This window comes from Rhinatrema bivittatum, chromosome 4 (genome assembly GCF_901001135.1).
Source record: "Rhinatrema bivittatum chromosome 4, aRhiBiv1.1, whole genome shotgun sequence".
Taxonomy (NCBI): domain Eukaryota; kingdom Metazoa; phylum Chordata; class Amphibia; order Gymnophiona; family Rhinatrematidae; genus Rhinatrema; species Rhinatrema bivittatum.
Window position 1 is genome coordinate 27,984,171 of NC_042618.1, and position 19,351 is coordinate 28,003,521.

The 19,351-nt window shown below is 46.9% G+C and overlaps 1 protein-coding gene across 5 annotated transcripts in view; it reads left to right on the forward strand.

Annotated features, from left to right (window-relative positions):
* PAPOLA (poly(A) polymerase alpha) overlaps window positions 1-19,351 on the forward strand; it is a 334,417-nt gene that overhangs the window by 132,606 nt on the left and 182,460 nt on the right. For all 5 annotated transcript variants that reach the window (XM_029597901.1, XM_029597904.1, XM_029597900.1 and 2 more), the window contains one exon: window positions 12,831-12,903. In XM_029597901.1, coding sequence (XP_029453761.1) covers window positions 12,831-12,903 — 73 coding nt within the window. The remainder of the gene's footprint in view (window positions 1-12,830; window positions 12,904-19,351) is intronic.

The window sequence follows — 19,351 nt, forward strand, 5'->3', positions numbered from 1 at the left end:
GCTCAGTGTGCTGCAGCAGTTAGAAAGCAAACAATGCTAGGAATTATTAGGAAGGCAATGGTGAATAAAACAGAGAATGTCATTATGCCTCTTTGTCACTCCATGGTGAGACTGCACTTTGAATACTGTGTTCAGTTCTGGTCACCACATGTCAAAAAAGATAAAGGTGCACTGGAGAAAGTACAGAGGACAGCCAAAATGATAAAAGGGATGGAACGGCTCCCCTATGAGGAAAGTGTAAAGAAGTTAGGACTGTTCAGCTTGAAGAAGAGATGGCTGAGGGGGCATATGGTAGGTTTTTAAAATCATGAGAGGTCTAGAACTAGTAAATGTGAATCTGTTGTTTATACTTTCAGATAATGCAAGGACTAGGGAACATGCTATGAAGTTAACAAGTAGCACATTTAAAACAAAGTTAATTTTTTTTTTTTTTTTTTACTCAACACATAATTAAGCTCTGGAATTAGTTTCCAAAAGGTTTGGTTAAGTTAGCTTATCTAGGTTTTAAAAAGTTTGGGCAAGTTCCTAGAGGTGAAATCTATAAACTATTGGTCAAGTTGACTTGGGAAATAGCCACTGCTTATTACTGGCATTAGTAGCATGGGATCTATTTAATGTTTGGGTACCTGCCAGGGACTTATATCCTGGATTGGCCACTGTTAGAAACAGAATACTGGACTTGATGGACCCTCAGTCTGACTCAGTTTGGCAACCTCTTATGTTCCTATGTATACTGAGAAGAAACTGGACCTTATTGGTTGGTACGGATTAAGTGAAAGCTTCCTGAATGAGCGTTCATCATGTGAGTAAAGTTAGGAAATTGACCAACATTGATTTCTACAATTTAGAGACTGCTGCTCTCTTCCTGTAACCTCAGAATCTGACAATATATCTTCTACTCCTCTGGCATTCAGAAAGGATTTCAGGGGGGAAGGCATGCTGTGAAACAGTATGGCTTTGCAAAAAGGTCCACAAACATTTTCCTTGTTTTGCCAGAAACCTGTTCAAAATGCCTTCTGTATTTTCGTGTCAGTTGATTAACTGATACGTTTCATTTTCACTTGGGTGAAATTGGTGTGTATCTTACCATGTAGTAGATGAGTTTGTCAAAGGACAACCTTACAAATGCTTCATATTCAGTGAGCTTCAGTTGAAGCTTGTCACTGAGACTTCCACTGTGTCTGGAATCTCAGCATAGTGTTCCCAATGGATAGACTTTCATTCATGCCTCCTTGGGAGATCAGGCTTTTTAGTGGTCACTTGGCTAGTATCTGCCTCCAAACCCTGGTGCCTTTCTCACCGCCTTCAGTTTTTTTCCCAAGTATATTGTTTCTATGCACGTTGCTAGTAACTGGCTAATGTAGTGTGTAAGCCTGTAAATGCCGGCCCTTGTTACTCTTCAGCTACTAGTAATGCGCAGCCATCCATCTGGAGAGCTCTAAAGCCCCAAATAGTTTCCTCAGGTTCCTTCTTAATATCAAAAAATCTGTAATGTCTATAGCCAAGAGTTTTTTCTCTTGGTTAGTGAAGTATGCCTTTTTTCTCACCGCCTCTCAGTGCTCCCACAATCCAGAGGGAGCACTGAGAGGAGAGGATCAGCTTGCTGGTGGCTGAAAGGAATCAGTAAGTTTTTGCTTGGGAAATTTTCTTTTTTTAAAGTATTGGGGCGAAGTTAACTATTTGGGAATATTATTTAGTGTGTGTTTGTGCTTTTAATAGTCTGTAAGGCAGCTAATAAGCAGAAGTTAGTGTTTGTATATTAAAAACAAAAAAACAAACAAAAAGTAACCAGAAGCTAGAAATAAGCCAGGAGCAGTGTATACCTAAGTAAAAAGGTTGAAAAGTTCAGTTCATTTACTCACCTTGGAAAGATGTTAAGGTAGTGTGATTTGGTTTGACTAGGTACCAACATTTGTTAATCAAGAGAGCAGTGAGTCACTCTGGCTGACTAACTGAAGTTAGACTGTTTGTATTTGCTGGGGAAATGTATCATCAGGACACGCTAGAGAGAAATAGTTCCTGGATGGAATAAATGACAGTTTTATGGAGCAATTGGTTCAAGAACCGAAAAGAGAGGGAGCAATTTTAGATCTAATTCTCAGTGGAGCACAGGATTTGGTGAGAGAGGTAACGGTGGTGGGGCCACTTGCAATAGTGATCATAAGATCAAATTTGAATTAATGAATGGAAGGGGGATAGTAAGCAAATCCATGGCCCTCGTGCTAAACTTTCAAACGGGAAATTTTGATAAAATGAGAAAAATAGTTAGAAGAAAATTGAAAGGAGCAGCTACAAAGGTAAAAAGTGTGCAAGAGGCGTGGTCATTGTTAAAAAAAAAACCAAAAAAAACAAACAAAAAACCATCCTAGAAGCACAGTCCAGATGTATTCCACACATTAAAGGTGGAAGGAAGGCAAAACGAGTACCGGCATGGTTAAAAGGGGAGGTGAAAGAAGCTATTTTCTCACAGGACAAGCAGGATGGTAGTCCTCACATATGGGTGACATCATCAGGATGGAGCCCAATCACGGAAAACTTCTGTCAAAGTTTCCAGAACTTTGACTGGCCCCTACTGGGCATGCCCAGCATGGCACTAACCCTGCAGCTAGCAGGGGTCCCCCTTCAGTCTTCTTTTTTCCGCGCAGCAGTAGCCTTGCGGTTTAGGAGCTCTGAAGAGATTCCTGACAGGAATTTTCCTCCCGGAGTTAAACTTAAATTGCCCCACAGGGGTCCCTCCTCTAACTTTTCTCAGGCTGCGGTACTCCGGTAAGTTTTTAACCGTTTTTCGTCGATTACCTTCGAGTTTGGCCCTCGCGGCCTACTGGCCACCGACCGTACCGTGGCTCGATTTTTCTATGGCCATGGCATCGAGGATTCGTCGGTGCCTGAACTGTACTTGCACCATGTCCATCACAGACCCTCATGGAGTCTGTGTAATGTGTTTAGGCCATGAACATGATGTCCTGACTTGCACCAAATGTGCCCTCATGACACCAAAAGGTCGCAAAGCCAGAATGGAGAAGATGGGACTCCTTTTCCGTGCTCACACCCCGACGCCGTCCATCGCATCGACGTCGTCTAAGTCTCACCAGCATAGACAACCATCTGGTGACCGCCTGCCATCAATATTGTCACGGCCATCGACTCCCGTTTCTCCCCCTCAAGATCGAGGGGATCGTAGGGAGAAACATCGCCACTGGCACCGTAAATCTCGGACCCTCGAGGGAGCGAAATCATCGACCTCTCCACCGTCCGAGCCACCATCGAAGAAGCCCCGTCCAGGAACAGCACAGACCACTCCTGCGACCGGGACATCGCGGCAACCCTCACCCAATCGGAGTTTGGGAGTCTCGATTCCGCCTGTAAAGGTGGTCCCTCTGACTGTGCCTCAGCCTCCCTCTTCCGTCACGGAGCCGGGGCTGATTGCCCCAGGTCTCCAGGAAGAACTGGACCGGCTGGTCCAGGAGGCCATCGACAAGGCGATGCAATGACTCCAGGTTCCTCCGGCACAGACACCGGCACCGAGAGTGGGGACCAGTCACCGACCTGATTCCAGCAGCGCTGGCACCGCTGTTATCCCGGATGGAGGCGCTCATGACTGCCCCTCCACCGGTGATTCCCGGGTCTCCGATGGCTCCGGTGCGCTCCCTGATGACAGCTTCATCGGGAGGAGAAACACCGTTCCGCATTCCTCCTTCGGGGGTATTGCCTTAGCCATCGATGCCATGTCGTCCCTCGCCACCGACTCATCGGGGCAATACACACATCGGCGCCATCGATGCCTTTGATGCCGGCACAGATACCCCCCCCCCCAGGGTGTCCACGGTGCCCCCAGTGATTCCTTCGATTTTCTCGGAGCCTCAGCTGGGCCCTTCGGGTATCCAACCCCCTTCTTGTCCTACAGGTCAGCCTGCTGATCCTTATGACACCTGGGGTGATGATACTTCCACAGACACAGATGACTTACCTTCACCTCCCTCTCCTACTGAAAATAGAAAGCATTCTCCTCCAGAGGACCTTTCTTTCATTAATTTTGCGAAGGAAATGTCAGAATTGGTCCCTTTTCAGCTTCAGATGGAGCAAGATGATAGGCACCAGATGGAGCTTCTCCAGTTCCTGGATGCCCCTAAAGTGATCACTTCTATTCCCATTCATCAAGTTCTTCTTGGCCTCCTCAAAAAGAACTGGGAAAACCCTGGATCCATTGCCCCAGTACACAGAAAGGCTGACACTACCTATCTAGTACAGTCAGCCCCTGGCTTTCAAAAATCTCAGCTCGACCACCACTCAGTTGTGGTAGAATCAGCTCAAAAGAAATCAAAAAGGACGAAGCCTCACTCCTCTACCCCTCCTGTCAAGGAACACAAGTTCCTAGACAATATTGGTCGAGTGTTCCAATATACAGCTCTTACCAGCTGTACATGACCCAATACAATAGGGTCATTTTCAAGCAAATACAGGACTTCTCTGAAACCCTGCCTGACCAATTCCAAGAACATCTTCAAATCCTTGTCAACAAGGGGTTTGAGGCAGGAAAGCATGAGATAAGAACAGCTTACGATATCTTTGACACCTCCACGAGTGTCTGCAACTGCCATTTCGGCAAGACGCAGGGCCTGGCTCAAGTCTTCTGACCTTCGCCCAGAAGTACAAGACAGGCTCTCTGACCTGCCCTGTATAGGAGATAATCTGTTTGGTGAACAGATTCAGCAAATAGTGGCTGAATTAAAGGACCATCATGAGACCCTCAAACAGCTCTCATCGATACCTTCTGACTTCCCTTCAAGACAGCCCTTCAAGAAGGGCTCTAAGAAGTCATTCTTCCGCCCAAGGAAGTACTATCCTCCACCAACAAGGTCCCGAGTTACGAGGCCTTATCAAAAATCTCAGCCTCGCCAGCCCCGGAAGCAAAAGCCACAAGCAGCTCCCCAGCCAGGGCCTGCTTCAGGTTTTTGACTTTCCCTTGGAGAGCAGCAGCCTGATTCCTCTGCCAGGCATACCAGTTGGAGGTCGATTGTGCCACTTTCACGGCATGTGGCAATCAATCACAACAGACTAATGGGTGCTAGCAATCATTGCTCAGGGTTACCACCTGAACTTTCTTGCTCTTCCACCGGAATCACCAGCTCTACAAGTGTGGGGAGTAACCGACCACTCTGTCCTTCTGGAGCAGGAGGTTTCCTTTCTTCTTCAGTTAAGGGCAATAGAACCCGTTCCTCTTTCGCAAAAAGGCCTAGGGTTCCATTCCCGGTACTTTTTGATCCCCAAAAAATCCGGAGGGGCTTCGTCCAATTCTGGACCTACGTGCCCTCAGCAAGTACCTCCAGCGGGAAAAGTTCAAGATGGTAACCTTGGGCTCGCTTCTACCTCTTCTACAAAGAGGAGACTGGCTCTGCTCTCTGGACCTCCAGGATGCATACACCCACATTGCGATAGCTCCAGCTCATCGCAAGTACCTCAGGTTTTTAGTAGGCCCAAGGCACTATCAATACCAGGTGCTTCCATTCGGCCTAGCATCGGCACCACGAGTCTTTACCAAATGTCTCGTAGTTGTCGCAGCCTTTCTCAGTAAAGAAGGTGTTCATGTCTACCCCTATCTAGACAACTGGTTAATCAGGGCCCCAACCCAGCAAGCCGTTCGATCGTCCCTGGATTTGACCCTACACACTCTAATTTCTCTAGGATTTCTCGTCAATTACGAGAAATCCTATTTAGTCCCATCTCAAACCTTGTCGTTCATTGGGCAGACTTGGACACCTTACAAGCAAAGCCTTTCTACCTCAACAACGAGTGCAAACCCTCGAGTCCCTCGCTCACCAGTTGCAGTCTCAGTATACAGCAACAGCTCGGCAATTCCTTGTCCTTCTCGGACACATGGCGTCCTCAGTCCATCTCACACCAATGGCCCACCTGGCCATGAGAGTCATGCATTGGACTCTGAGGTCACAATGGATTCAAGCGACTCAGCCTCTGTCAACCATTGTCCACATCACCGACGCACTCCGTCTGTCTCTCGCCTGGTGGAAAGATCAGAACAATCTCCTCCAGGGACTGCCTTTTCACCTACCAGATCCTCAACTCATTCTCACCACCGACGCTTCCAACCTCGGGTGGGGAGCTCATGTGAACGATCTACAATCATAAGGATTTTGGTCTCCAGAGGAAGCCAAACACCAGATAAATTTCCTGGAGCTTCGAGCAATGCGATATGCTCTCATAGCTTTTCAGGATTGCCTATCGAATCACGTCATCCTGATTCAGACGGACAACCAGGTGGCCATGTGGTACATCAGCAAGCAGGGAGGCACAGGCTCCTTCCTTCTGTGTCAGAAAGCTGCGCAGATTTGGGCTGAAGCGCTCTCCCACTCGATGTACCTCAAGGCCACCTATTTGCCAGGAGTGCAGAATGTCTTGGCTGACAAACTGAGTCGTGTCTTCCAACCGCACGAGTGGTCTCTCAATCCCTCGGTAGCGACCTCTCTCTTCCAGCAATGGGGTCATCCCCAAATAGACCTCTTTGCATCCCCTCAGAACCACAAAGTGGACAATTACTGCTCCCTCATTCGGAGCAAGCACTCTCAGCCCAGAGATGCATTCTCCCTCTCGTGGGCAACCGGTCTGCTTTATGCATTCCCTCCACTTCATCTTCTCTCGAAGACTCTCGTGAAGCTCCGTCAGGACAAGGGAACCATGATCCTGATAGCACCTCACTAGCCACGCCAAGTGTGGTTTCCCATACTTCAGGATCTTTCCATCTGCAGGCACATTCCTTGGGAACGCACCCGCTTCTGATCACTCAGAACGACGGATGTCTACACCATCCCAATCTTCAGGCCTTGTCCCTGACGGCATGGATGTTGAAAGGTTAATCCTTCAACCACTTAACCTTTCAGATTCGGTTTCTCGTGTCCTGATTGCTTCACGGAAGCCTTCCACAAGAAAGTCTTACGGAAGCCTTCCACAAGAAAGTCTTATTCCTATAAATGGAAAAGGTATACATCATGGTGTTCTTCGCAATCCCTTGATCCCTTTTCCTGTCCAATCCCGAGGTTTTTTAACTATCTCTGGCACTTATCGGAATCAGGTCTAAAGACCTCTTCCATCAGAATGCATGTCAGTGCGGTAGCCGCCTTCCATAAAGGTGTCGGGGATGTCCCTATATCGGTACAACCCCTCGTAACAAGTTTTCTTTAAAGGCTTGCTCCATATCAAGCCACCTTTACGTCCTCCGGCCCCTTCTTGGGACCTTAATCTGGTTCTCGGACGGCTCATGAAACCACCATTCGAGCCTCTTCACTCCTGTGACCTAAAATATCTCACATGGAAAGTGATTCTCCTTTTGGCTATCACTTCAGCTCGCAGGGTTAGTGAGTTACAGGCCCTAGTTACCTATCCGCCTTACACTAAACTCCTGCAGGACCGGGCGGTACTCCGCACTCACCCTAAGTTTTTGCCTAAGGTAGTTTCGGAGTTTCACATTAATCCATCATACTACCTATCTTCTTTCCCAGGCCCCACTCCAACCCAGGGGAACAGGCTCTGCATACCCTTGACTGTAAATGGGCTCTAGCGTTCTACCTAGACCGTACAGTTGCCCACAGGAAGAGCACTCAGTTATTCGTCTCTTTCCATCCTAACAAATTAGGGCAACCTTGTGGGTAAGCAGACTCTCTTCTCCTGGTTGGTGGACTGCATATCTTTTTGCTATCAGCAAGCAGGCATTCCTTTCCAAGACCGTGTTAAAGCACACTTTGAAAGGGCCATGGCGACTTCACTAGCACACCTATGATCGGTGCCGCTTCCTGATATTTGCAGGGCTGCTACCTGGAGTTCTCTCCACACTTTCGCAGCCCACTATTGCTTGGACAAAGCCGGATGACAGGATTCCATCTTCGGCCAATCTGTCCTGCGTAACCTATTTCCAGCATGACGTACCAACACCCTTCTGTCTGCCCGGTGGGGTTCAGGATGCCCTCTACCAAATTCCACCCCAGTTGTGCCTGTTGCACGCCGTTGGGTATCTTTGGTGCATGTTCGGACATCCTCAGCTCGGTACTCACCCATATGTGAGGACTACCATCCTTCTTGTCCTGTGAGAAAGCAAGTGTTGCTTACCTGTAACAGGTGTTCTCACAGGACAGCAGGATGTTAGTCCTCACGAAACCCGCCCGCCGCCCCACGGTGTTGGGTTCGTAACGTTTTGTTGCTTTATTTTTTCGGCACTGCCTGTAGCTATCAAATAAGACTGAAGGGGGACCCTGCTGGCTGCAGGGTTAGTGACATGCCTGGGCATGCCCAGTAGGGGCCAGTCAAAGTTCTGGAAACTTTGACAGAAGTTTTCCGTGATTGGGCTCCATCCTGATGATGTCACCCATATGTGAGGACTGACATCCTGCTGTCCTGTGAGAACATCTGTTAAAGGTAAGCAACACTTGCTTTATCCAAAGTTCCTGTACGTACCCGGATCAGTCCATACAGTGGGTTGAGCCTCCTTTCCAGCAGGTGGAGACAGACTAAAACTTGAAGGATGCCCTATATCAGGACAGAGCCTATCCTCTAACCCTTCAGTATTCGTCTGTCTCCAGCAGGTGCAGCATCTCCCCTTCGGTTCTCTGCTGTAGGCTAGTCAGCCTTTTTCTTCTTTCTTTTGCTAGGCTCAAGCAAGTATTTCTTGTCAAAAAAAAAAAACTAGAAGGGAATTTTGCCTTCTTTTTAGTGATTTTTCCTGTTTCTGTGTGGGAGACGGTGCCGTCTCCCAGCTCTTGCCCGGCTCGGGGGGCTTTGCCTGTTTTGCAGGAGGGGGTTCCCTGCATAGCCTGAGTCCATGGACACTTTCAGGTGTGGGGACCGACGCTCCCTGGGCCTTGTTCCCCCCCATCTGGCTGCCGAGAGGGTTTTGAACCCGCTGCTGCGCTCAGTAAAAAAAAAAAATAAACATTAGTTTCAAACTTTAAATAAGTTGCAGGTACTCACCTACCTCTCTTATTGGCAGCAGTTGACCAGCTTTTTTCCTTTTTTTCTGGTCAGAGTAGGCCTAGAACCGGCAGCCAGACAAGCAGAAGGCAGCAGGTTTCCCTCCTGCTCTCTCCTGCTGTGCAGGCTGTCAAGCTTTTTTTTCAGCTTTTTTTTCTTCAGCCTCGGAGGAGATTGCGGGTACGGTGGGTGGTGACCTTCTTCGGCTAGATGTGAAACGAGTCTTGCTTCGCTATCTCCAGGTCACCAATGACTTCTGGGTATCGGACCATCTCTTCGTCCTTTGGAGTGGTCCCAACCGCAGTAAGCAGGCTTCTAAGACCACAATTGCTCGGTGGTTGAAGGAAGCCATTTCCTCGGCGTATCTTTGTCAAGGTCGTCCGCTTCCTGAGGGTCTGAAGGCCCATTCTCTGCGTTCTCAGGCTACTTCGTGGGCAGAGAGTCAATCTGTCTCCCCGCAGGAGATTTGCAGGGCCGCCACTTGGATATCTCTGCACACTTTTGCTCGGCACTACCGACTGGATGTACACGCTCCGGTGTTCGGTTCCTTTGGGCGGCAAGTGCTTCGAGCGGGACTGTCTCGGTCCCACCCAGTTTAGGGAAGCTTTGGTACATCCCACTGTCTGGGACTGATCCGGGTACGTACAGGAAAGGAAAATTAGTTCTTACCTGTTAATTTTCGTTCCTGTAGTACCATGGATCAGTCCAGACGCCCTTCCCTGTCTGTCTTCTGTCCTCTCGAAGCTTGTTTTCTTGCAGGTCTGCAGATTTTCATATTTTCCTTGGTGCAAGATTACTGAGCATTTACACCGGAAGCCTTGGTGGTTATTTTATACCAAGTTTATGCAAGAGCGTATAGGTATACCATGCTTCTACATTAATCTATGGTTGCTCCGTTGAGCTTTTTGGTTACTTGCTTGATCCTATTCTTGGGTTTATTGTTTTATGCTTTGACATACGTTATACTGAAGGGTGAGACTTTCTGAAGGACTTTCGGCTATCCCCTTCCTTTATTCCTCACAGCTTTTAGACCGTCTTCCTCTTTGCTTTTTGGGTCTGTCCTGATCTAGGGCATCCTGCAAGTTTTAGTCTGCCTCCACCTGCTGGAAAGGAGGCTCAACCCACTGTCTGGACTGATCCGTGGTACTACAGGAACGAAAATTAACAGGTAAGAACTAATTTTCCTTTTTTCTGAAAGCGATAACAGTCTCACCCTTAACCAAGTTGTGTGTCTGTCCTCCTGTAGTAAAGATTACAGTGAAGGAGTATGTGAAGAGCAATAGATAAATGGATGTTTCATAACAGACTATCATTGAGCATTCCAAAGACAGAAATCATTTTGCTATCAAGAGCTGAGTACAAAGGAAACAGTCCCAGTTTTGATTTTGGGGGACACATTATTCCATTCTTTGGTTTGGTATTTAGGAATGCTTCTAGACCAGGGGTCGGGAACCCATGGCTCGCGAGCCAGATATGGCTCTTTTGAGGGCTGCATCTGGCTCGCGGACAAGTGTCGCCACACTTCACGGTTCCCCGCTGACCCAGCTACTCCCCGGTCCTCCGCCGCCCGGGCTTAAAATGCTGTCAGCCCGGGCGGAACGTGGCAGGACAGCTGGAGTCAGCGGCACCAGCGTGCTCTCTTCTCCTCCCCCCCCCCCCCCCCCCCCCCGCGGCCCGGAAGAGGAAGTGGAGAGCATCGGGTGCCTGCGCGGGAAGAAGAGACCACACTAGCGTGGTCTCTTCTTCCGCGCAGGCACCCGATGCTCACCACTTCCTCTTCCGGGCCGCGGGGGGGGGGCCAGAAGAGAGAGTCAGCGGCATGACTGGAGTCAGCCGGGTGCCAGCGCGGGAGTCAGCCGGGTGCCAGCGCGGGAGTCAGCCGGGTGCCAGCGCGGGAGTCAGCCGGGTGCCAGCGCGGGAGTCAGCCGGGTGCCAGCGCGGGAGTCAGCCGGGTGCCAGCGCGGGAGTCAGCCGGGTGCCAGCGCGGGAGTCAGCCGGGTGCCTGCGCGGGAGTCAGCCGGGTGCCTGCGCGGGAGTCAGCCGGGTGCCTGCGCGGGAGTCATCGGGTGTCAGCCGGGTGCCTGCGCTGGAGTCATCGGGTGTCAGCCGGGTGCCTGCGCTGGAGTCATCGGGTGTCAGCCGGGTGCCAGCGCTGGAGTCATCGGGTGCCTGCGCGGGTGCGCTCTCTTCTTCCCGCGGCCCGGAAGAGGAAGTGGTGAGCATCGGGTGCCTGCACGGGAAGAAGAGGCCACGCTAATGTCCGACGGGAAGAAGACTGCAGCGCGGCTCGGAGGAAAATGAAGAGTTTCAACCGCGACCGCTCCTGCTGCTGCCGCGAGTTCCCGGGGTGGGGGAGAGAGAGATAGTGAATGAATGAGCGAGCAAGCATGTGTTTGAGATCCTGTGTGTGTGGACTGATCTGGCTGAGTGAAGGAAGAGGAGAAATTTTGTTCTTGCCTAATAATTTCATTTCCTTGAGTGCAGCCAAGACCAGTCCATGATCCTCCCTGTTCTACCAAATGTTTAATTTCAGCATTTGGTATTGAGACTAAGGTGTGCAAATGAGTTCTTCAACAGAAAAAAGATTAGTAGTCTGTTACTGTATACAGAATACCACTTCTCTCGTCTCCCTGGAAGCCCCCTGGTTTTGAGGGGTAAGAAATTTCATGAATTAGTGTTAGCTTGTTATAAGTAATATTGGCAGGTTGAGGTCAGCACAGGAGCCTATAAGGGTTACAGTGAACTTGTTAATCCGACTCCATCTGCTGATTGGTGGGCCTAACCTGCTCATCTGGACTGATCTGGCTGGACTAGGGGAAAGGAAATTCAGGTGAGAAATTATACCATGGTCTGAACAGGCAAACTAGCTATATACGAGGCTAACATTTATTTATTTATTTATTTATAAATTTTTTTATATACCGACAACCGTTTGCACATCGTATTGGTTTACAGATAACTTGAAACTATTTAGGCGAGGGCCTTTACATAGAACAAAAAACTTTATAATACATAGGAAAGGAAACTATATGAATTAGGTAAATTATGTACAGATTAACTAGGTACAGTGTTTTGACAATGTGTGAGTGATACAAAAGGTTTAAATTGTTAGGCTTTAGGGAAGGATAGAAGGAGGGAAGGGGGGGGCATTGGATTAAATATTGAGGGAGGTGCTGGGGTTGAATAATATAGGAGGACATAACATTTAAGGCATATAGGTTAACACATTGGTTAAGTACTAAGCAGTAGGGGGGATATTTACAGATGAGGTAGAAGGCATGTAGAAATATAAAGATTAAACAGTTTCATATCAAATTGAGAGAGGTTTCTGTATATTTTTCATAATAAAGTAGGGGGGGAAAAATTGTGAGGGAACAACAAAGTTGTTTTCAGATTCGGAGATAATATTACACAGTTCTATAGGATTAGTCACGAGGAGGTGGAATTAGTCTGAAGGATAGGCTTTTAGGAAGAGCCAGGTTTTACATTTTTTTTTAAATGTATGCGTGGATGTTTCAGTGCGTAGGTCTGGGGGCATGGAGTTCCAAAGGGAAGGGCCAGCCAAGGTGAAAGCTCTGTTCATTGTGGCAATAAGTTTGGTGGATTTGATTGAGGGGGTACGGAGTGTTCCTTGAAGGGTGGAGCATACAATATACATGTTTATTGTATGTTAAATATAAATAGTTTAGAATTTGAGACACTGCTGCTGCATATTTATACAGTCCTCCAAGGTGGAAAGGAAATTTTCTATTATAAATAGTATATACTTTTTTAAAATCTCTTGTTCTGTATTCAACAATTGTGATTGTAAATGGTAGAGTATGGGACTGATTTAGGATTGCACTATTTCTTTACAGGGAATGGCCAAATCCAGTGCTACTGAAACAGCCAGAAGAATGCAATCTTAATTTGCCTGTATGGGACCCAAGGGTTAGTAAATGTTTCCTTTTAAATGTAACTTAAATTAAAAAGTACAAATAACTGTTGGAGAAGTGGCAGGGAGAAAATTGAGTCTCTGATCTAAAGCCTAAACCCATTACCCATACTGTAGTTTCCTGAATAAGGTATCAAGGCTGAAAGCCAAATGGCCTATTTTTTTTTTTGTGCCCACCTCCCTCCCCCATAAATCATGAAGAAGAAAAGCTCTCATATTTGAACATATCCTTGGCCAAATATTTGTGAGTGCTAATGCAATAGTTAAGGATTTTTAGAGAAAAATCAGCACTTATTTATTCAGACAGAATTGGCTTGGCCTTTTTGAATTAGAGGCATTTTACTGTAGCTAACTAAGTTGGCTTGGTTAAAGTGCTGCTCAGGTATTTAAAATATAGTGCCAACCCTCTGAAATATTTTTTAAAATTGATTTTCTGTGTAATTTCAAAATTTAAGGTGTGCTGCCCTATAATGTTTTGCTTGGCATGCTAGTTATGTGAATGTGTTGCTCCAGTGGGGAGAGGTCCACGGGTGGGTGGAGGCTTCACAAGGTGTTGGTTTGCCATCAGTGTGTTCCATGACATGCCGTGTGTGTGTGTGTGTGTGTGTGTGTATGTAAAACACACATGAACACAAAGGGACCCAAATTCAGCAGCTTCCCCCTCTGATAGGCTTCACTCCATACATTTCAGATTGGGCTCACACAAGAAGCCAGAGCAGCAGATCCCAGAACAAAGGATATTTATTATATGTGCTCAGTTATGAAAATGCAAGAAGAAATACATTTAACAGCAATAAAAATGACACATTGTAACATGTCCCTTACATATAGAAGCATGCAGAGTTACAGTGTCTCTCAAAACATTTTTTTCTCTTCTCTGGCAGACTGTCCTTTATTTTGTGCTGTGCTGTTGGAGGGGAGGGGGCCCCCCAGGATACAGAGCAATGCCTGCCATGCAGCAAGGGAGACTTTGCCAGAAAGAAGCTATTAATTGTGTCAAGGAAATGTTAACCTTTAATCTCAAAGAGGTGCCTGGCTGTAGCTGTGCTAGAGATAAAGTAAACCTTTAACCTGAGGCATGTACCTTCTTTTTTTTTTTTTTTATTCTCCTAGCTGTTGCAGTCATCTGAGGTATGTCTGTGTGAGAATACTGAGTTCACTAAAGCAGTGGTTCTCAACATTTTTTCTATTAGGACACATCTGAGAGATGATGCTCACATATGACACACCCTGAACATGTGACCATCATGGGACTAAATATAAACACATACTCTGCATCCTCAGGACTCTCCTGCTTCCTAACAATGAGTGCAGAGTTAGAACTAAGACATTTCTCTGTACAACTAAGCCATGCAAAAAAGATATTCTGATTCTGGTGTCATCTCAATAACAGCATCACAAACTCCCTCTACTACCAGGTGCATTGTAAAACAATACAAAACCTGGAAAAAACCAAACAAACCCCACTCTGTACATGTTTATCAAACCTGCCATACCAAACAAAGCAGCACTGACTCCAAGAACAGCTATAGCCCTACCCATGAAAAGGCAGCAGTTTACCATCAGTGCAATATCATATTGAGAAAATACAACAAATAAGACTGATACAAACCTCTAGTAAAGTACCTCCTCAGTATCAAATATACAGAATACAGACAGACCTAACTTCACCTAATATAGGATAAAATACCTCAAATTACAAATGCGGAAACAAAAACTGTAATGGAAACCCCAAGAAGACCACCTGCATGCAGTGCAAAACTGGAGAACTAAAAATAGAAATATATTTCCTCCTACACTAAGCAAAGTTCAAAGACAGAAGAAATGCATATTCTCAAAACTGACATATTGTGACTCTTGTACTCCCTTCACATGCTCATATCCCTGTCCAGCATTTCTGATACCCTCCACCCCTGCATCCTCTTCCCTATGCTGCCTCTCTCCCATACTCAACTCTCCCTGCCTTTCCATTCCCCTCCTTACCCAGCATACCTCTGACCAACTCTTTCCCACCTATTCTTGCTCAGCATCCCCTGAACTCCCTTCTCCCCCAACCCAGCAGGCTCCACACCTCCATCTCTTCTCCCTACCCAGTAGCCCACAGCCCCTTTTTCCTCCACCTCTCCCTACCCAGCAATCCCAACCTCCTTTCCCCATCCTACCCAGCAGACTGACTCATTATCTTCCAAGGCCTTTTTGCCGAGCACATTGCGCCCCCCCCTCCTGGCTCCTAGCCAGCATAAGCCTTCAGTCCAGTCCAGAGTCTTCCTCCCATTTTACCAGCAGAAGGAGAGAGCGAGAAGCATTGAGGAGGAAGATGAGGCAGCAGCAGCGGAAATCAGCAGTGAATCTACAGAGCATGCAGCTCTCTTCCTCATGCTCCTGCTTTCATGTCCAGGCCCCATGGGATGAAGAGAATCAGCAGCCTCACTGCAAGGCAAAGGAAGATAAAGTTCATGACCTGCTAGGCCCATATGAACAGGAGTTGGTGATATTTTGCTCTGGGTGAAAGAAGGGAATAACCTCCCACTGGGCCAGGAAGAGGAGAAGGAAGCAAAAGTAGCTTCCTCTCATACAGGCCGATACAGAAGAACGGAGAGTGGGCGACTGCGCTCACAGGCCACTCTCCTGGGCGTGCGATTCAGGAGGGTGGCCTATGCAAATTAGGGCCCGTGGTAAAAGGAGGCGCTAGAGACACTAGCGCCTCATTTTTGACGGGAGCAGCGGCTGTCAGCGGGTTTGACAGCGTCTGTTCTCAAACCCGCTGACAGCCACGGGTTCGGAAAACAAACGCCGGCATAATTGAGTGTCTGTTAATTTTTATTTTTTTTTTAATTTTTACTTTTTTCTTACTTTTGGGGCCTCCGACTTAATGTTGCTATGATATTAAGTCGGAGGGTGTACAGAAAAGCAGTTTTTTCTGCTTTTCTGTACACTTCCCCGGTGCCGGCCAAAATTAACGCCAGCCTTTGGACATGCGTTAATTTCTGAAAGTAAAATGTGTGGCTTGGCTGCACATTTTACTATCTGTATAACTAATAGGGCCATCAACATGCATTTGCATGTTGCGGGCGATTAGTTTGGGGGGGGGGGGTTGGACGCATGTTTTCGACACGCTATTACCCCTTACTGTATAAGGGGTAAATCTAGCGCGTCAAACGTGCGTCCAAACCTGGGCTAACTGAACTGTATCGGCCTGTTACTGAATAAAGGAGAAATCAGCCAACTCCTGTCCAGACTGATGAGGAAAGAGCAGTCTTCTGCTGGGTCTGTGACACACCTTCCGTGACCTAGCGACACACTAGTGTGTCCCGACACACCTGTTGAGAACCACTGCACTAAAGGGAAGTCACTCATTACACAGGGGAAGAAAACTGCTGTGATAATGCACCAAACCTCGAATTAGGGGAGAAAACAATTCATCTTAAACCTAAGCCTTTTGCATAATATAGGGTGCTGAGTTTCTCTTTCAGCAATCTAGCTGCTTCAGTTGGAATATTCTTTAGTGCTTTAAACAGAGAAATATAGAAACTTGATGATAGGTGATATGGTCTTTTTCTATCTAGTCTACCACTCCCTCAGAGATCCTTTGTGCTTATCCCATGCTTTCTTGAATTTAGATTCTATCTTTTTCCTCCACGTCCACAGGGAGGCTATTGCATGCATTTACTACCTTTTCTGTAAATATTTTCTTAGATTATTCATGAGTCTACCCCCTTTCACTATCATCCCATGACCCCTTGTTCTAGAGCCTTCTATGCATGGAAATCCTGGTAGTATTTGTGTCTCCATCATATCTGCCCATCTCACCTTTCCTCTAGGGTAAATATTTCTAAATCTTTGTTCCCCAAATGCTTTAGAATGAAGACCACTGATTTTAGTAGCCGTCCTGTGAACAAACTCCAACCAGTATATTTCCTTTTAAAGATGTGATCTGCAGAACTGTACACAGTATTCCAAATGAGGTCTCTCAGAGAACCAATTCAGGGGCAATATCATCTCATTTTATTCTGCTAACCATTCTTCTTTTTTTCCGTTGATAAGCAGGGCATTTAGCCATGCAGCGTGGGTGACTTCATCTGTGGTGTCATGAGGCGGAGCTTACTCTCTCAGCTTGAAGAGCTTTGAAGTGTGCATGCACTGGCGTTCCCGCACTCCTCGAGCAGTCTCCTCAGTTTTACTTTTTCCATGGCACTTCACGGATGGGTATAGCACTCTTGATCTCAGAAAAAAAAAAAAAAATAGAAGAATCAGAAGAGCGATACCCACCTAATCGCCATGCCATGCCGAAGAGCCCAGATTTTAAATACTGCTTTTGGGGGAAAATGTCGGTGACCGATGGACGTAATTATTGTTATTTATGTCTCGGTCCCGACTATGACCATGTAAAGATTGTGGCAGGATGTCCCCACGGGCTAGACGCCAATGGGCCGAGAAAATGGAGAGGTTGAACCACTCATCATATGCCCCCTCTATGACCGACAAATGATCAACGCAATCCTCTCTGGGAAAGAAAAAACCCTGGTCCAAGGCTCCACGATGCGACCATTCGGCTTCGGAAAGCCGTGCGCCGAAAATTGCGTCAGCATTGATGTGTTGAGCGCCGCACCAAACCAGACGCTTACAATGCAATCACGATCAGACCATGCGTTGGTCTTATCCATTTTGCTTCACCCGACACATGCATCGGTGCCTATGACTCATCCAAAGACTACACGACGCACGCGATGCATAAAATAAAAAAAAACAACATAAGAAATAGCCATGCTGGGTCAGACCAAGGGTCCATCAATCCCAGCATCCTGTTTCCAACAGAGGTCAAACCAGGCCACAAGAACCTGGCAATTTACCCAAATACCAAGAAGATCCCATGCTACTGATGCAATTAATAGCAGTAGCTATTCCCTAAGTAAACTTGATTAATAGCAGTTAATGGACTTCTCCAAGAACTTATCCAAACCTTTTTTGAACCCAACTGCACTAACCACATCCTCTGGCAACAAATTCCAAAGCTTATTTGTGCATCGAGTGAAAAAGAATTTTCTCCAATTAGTCTTAAATGTGCTACTTGCTAACTTCATGGAATGCCCCCTAGTCCTTCTATTATCTGAAAGTGTAAATAATCAATTCACATCTACTTGTTCAAGACCTCTATCATATCCGGGGGTCAGCCGTCTCTTCTCCAAGCTGAACAGCCCTAACCTCTTCAGCCTTTCCTCATAGGGGAGCTGTTCCATCCCTTTTATCATTTTGGTTGCCCTTCTCTGTACCTTCTCCATCGCAACTATACCTTTTTTGAGATGTGGCGATCAGAATTGTTCACAATATTCAAGGTGCAGTCTCACCATGGGGCGATACAGCGGCATTAAGACATTTTCTGTTTTATTAACCATTCCCTTCTTAATTCCTAACATTCTACTTGCTTTTTTGACTGCTGCAGCACACTGAGCCGATGATTTTAAAGTATTATCCACTATGATGCCTAGATTTTTTTTCCTGGGTGGTAGCTCCAAATATGGAACCTAACATTGTGTAACTACAGCAAGGGTTATTTTTCCCTATATGCAACACCTTGCACTTGTCCACATTAAATTTCATCTGCCATTTGGATGCCCAGTCTTCCAGTCTTGTAAGGTCCTCCTGTAATGTATCACAATCCGCTTGTGATTTAACTACTCTGAATAGTTTTGTATCATCCTCAAATTTGATAACCTCACTCGTCGTATTCCTTTCCAGTTCATTTATAAATATATTGAAAAGCACCGGTCTAAGTACAGATCCCTGAGGCACTCCACTGTTTACCCTTTTCCACTGAGAAAATTGACCATTTAATCCTACTCTGTTTCCTGTCTTTTAACCAGTTTGTAATTCACGAAAGGTCATCGCCTCCTATCCCATGACTTTTTAGTTTTCTTAGAAGCCTCTCATAAGGGATTTTGTCAAACACCTTCTGAAAATCCAAATACCCTACATCTACCGGTTCACTTTTATCCACATGTTTATTAAAAAAAAAAAAATAAATAAATGGGAGAGCGTCGGTAGGAGAGAGAGACGCCCCCGACAGAAAGAAACACTTGCTGGCTCACTGTGTCCCGCTGAGAACATCTTTTGCACCTTCCCGGAGTGAGAAGTGGCCCAGAGGAAAAACTGGTGAGCGGGGAGACCCGGGAGCCCGGGAGACGCACGAGTGACGTCAGTACGGCGTCTGCTGCATAAATTCAGGCCGCAGACCCGGGGAAGTTGGAGAGCGTCGGTAGGAGAGAGAGACGCCCCCGACAGAAAGAAACACTTGCTGACTCACTGTGTCCCGCTGAGAACATCTTTTGCACCTTCCCGGAGTGAGAAGTGGCTCGGAGGAAAAACTGGTGAGCGGGGAGGCCCGGGAGACGCACGAGTGACGTCAGTACGGCGTCTGCTGCATAAATTCACGCCGCAGACGGCGCG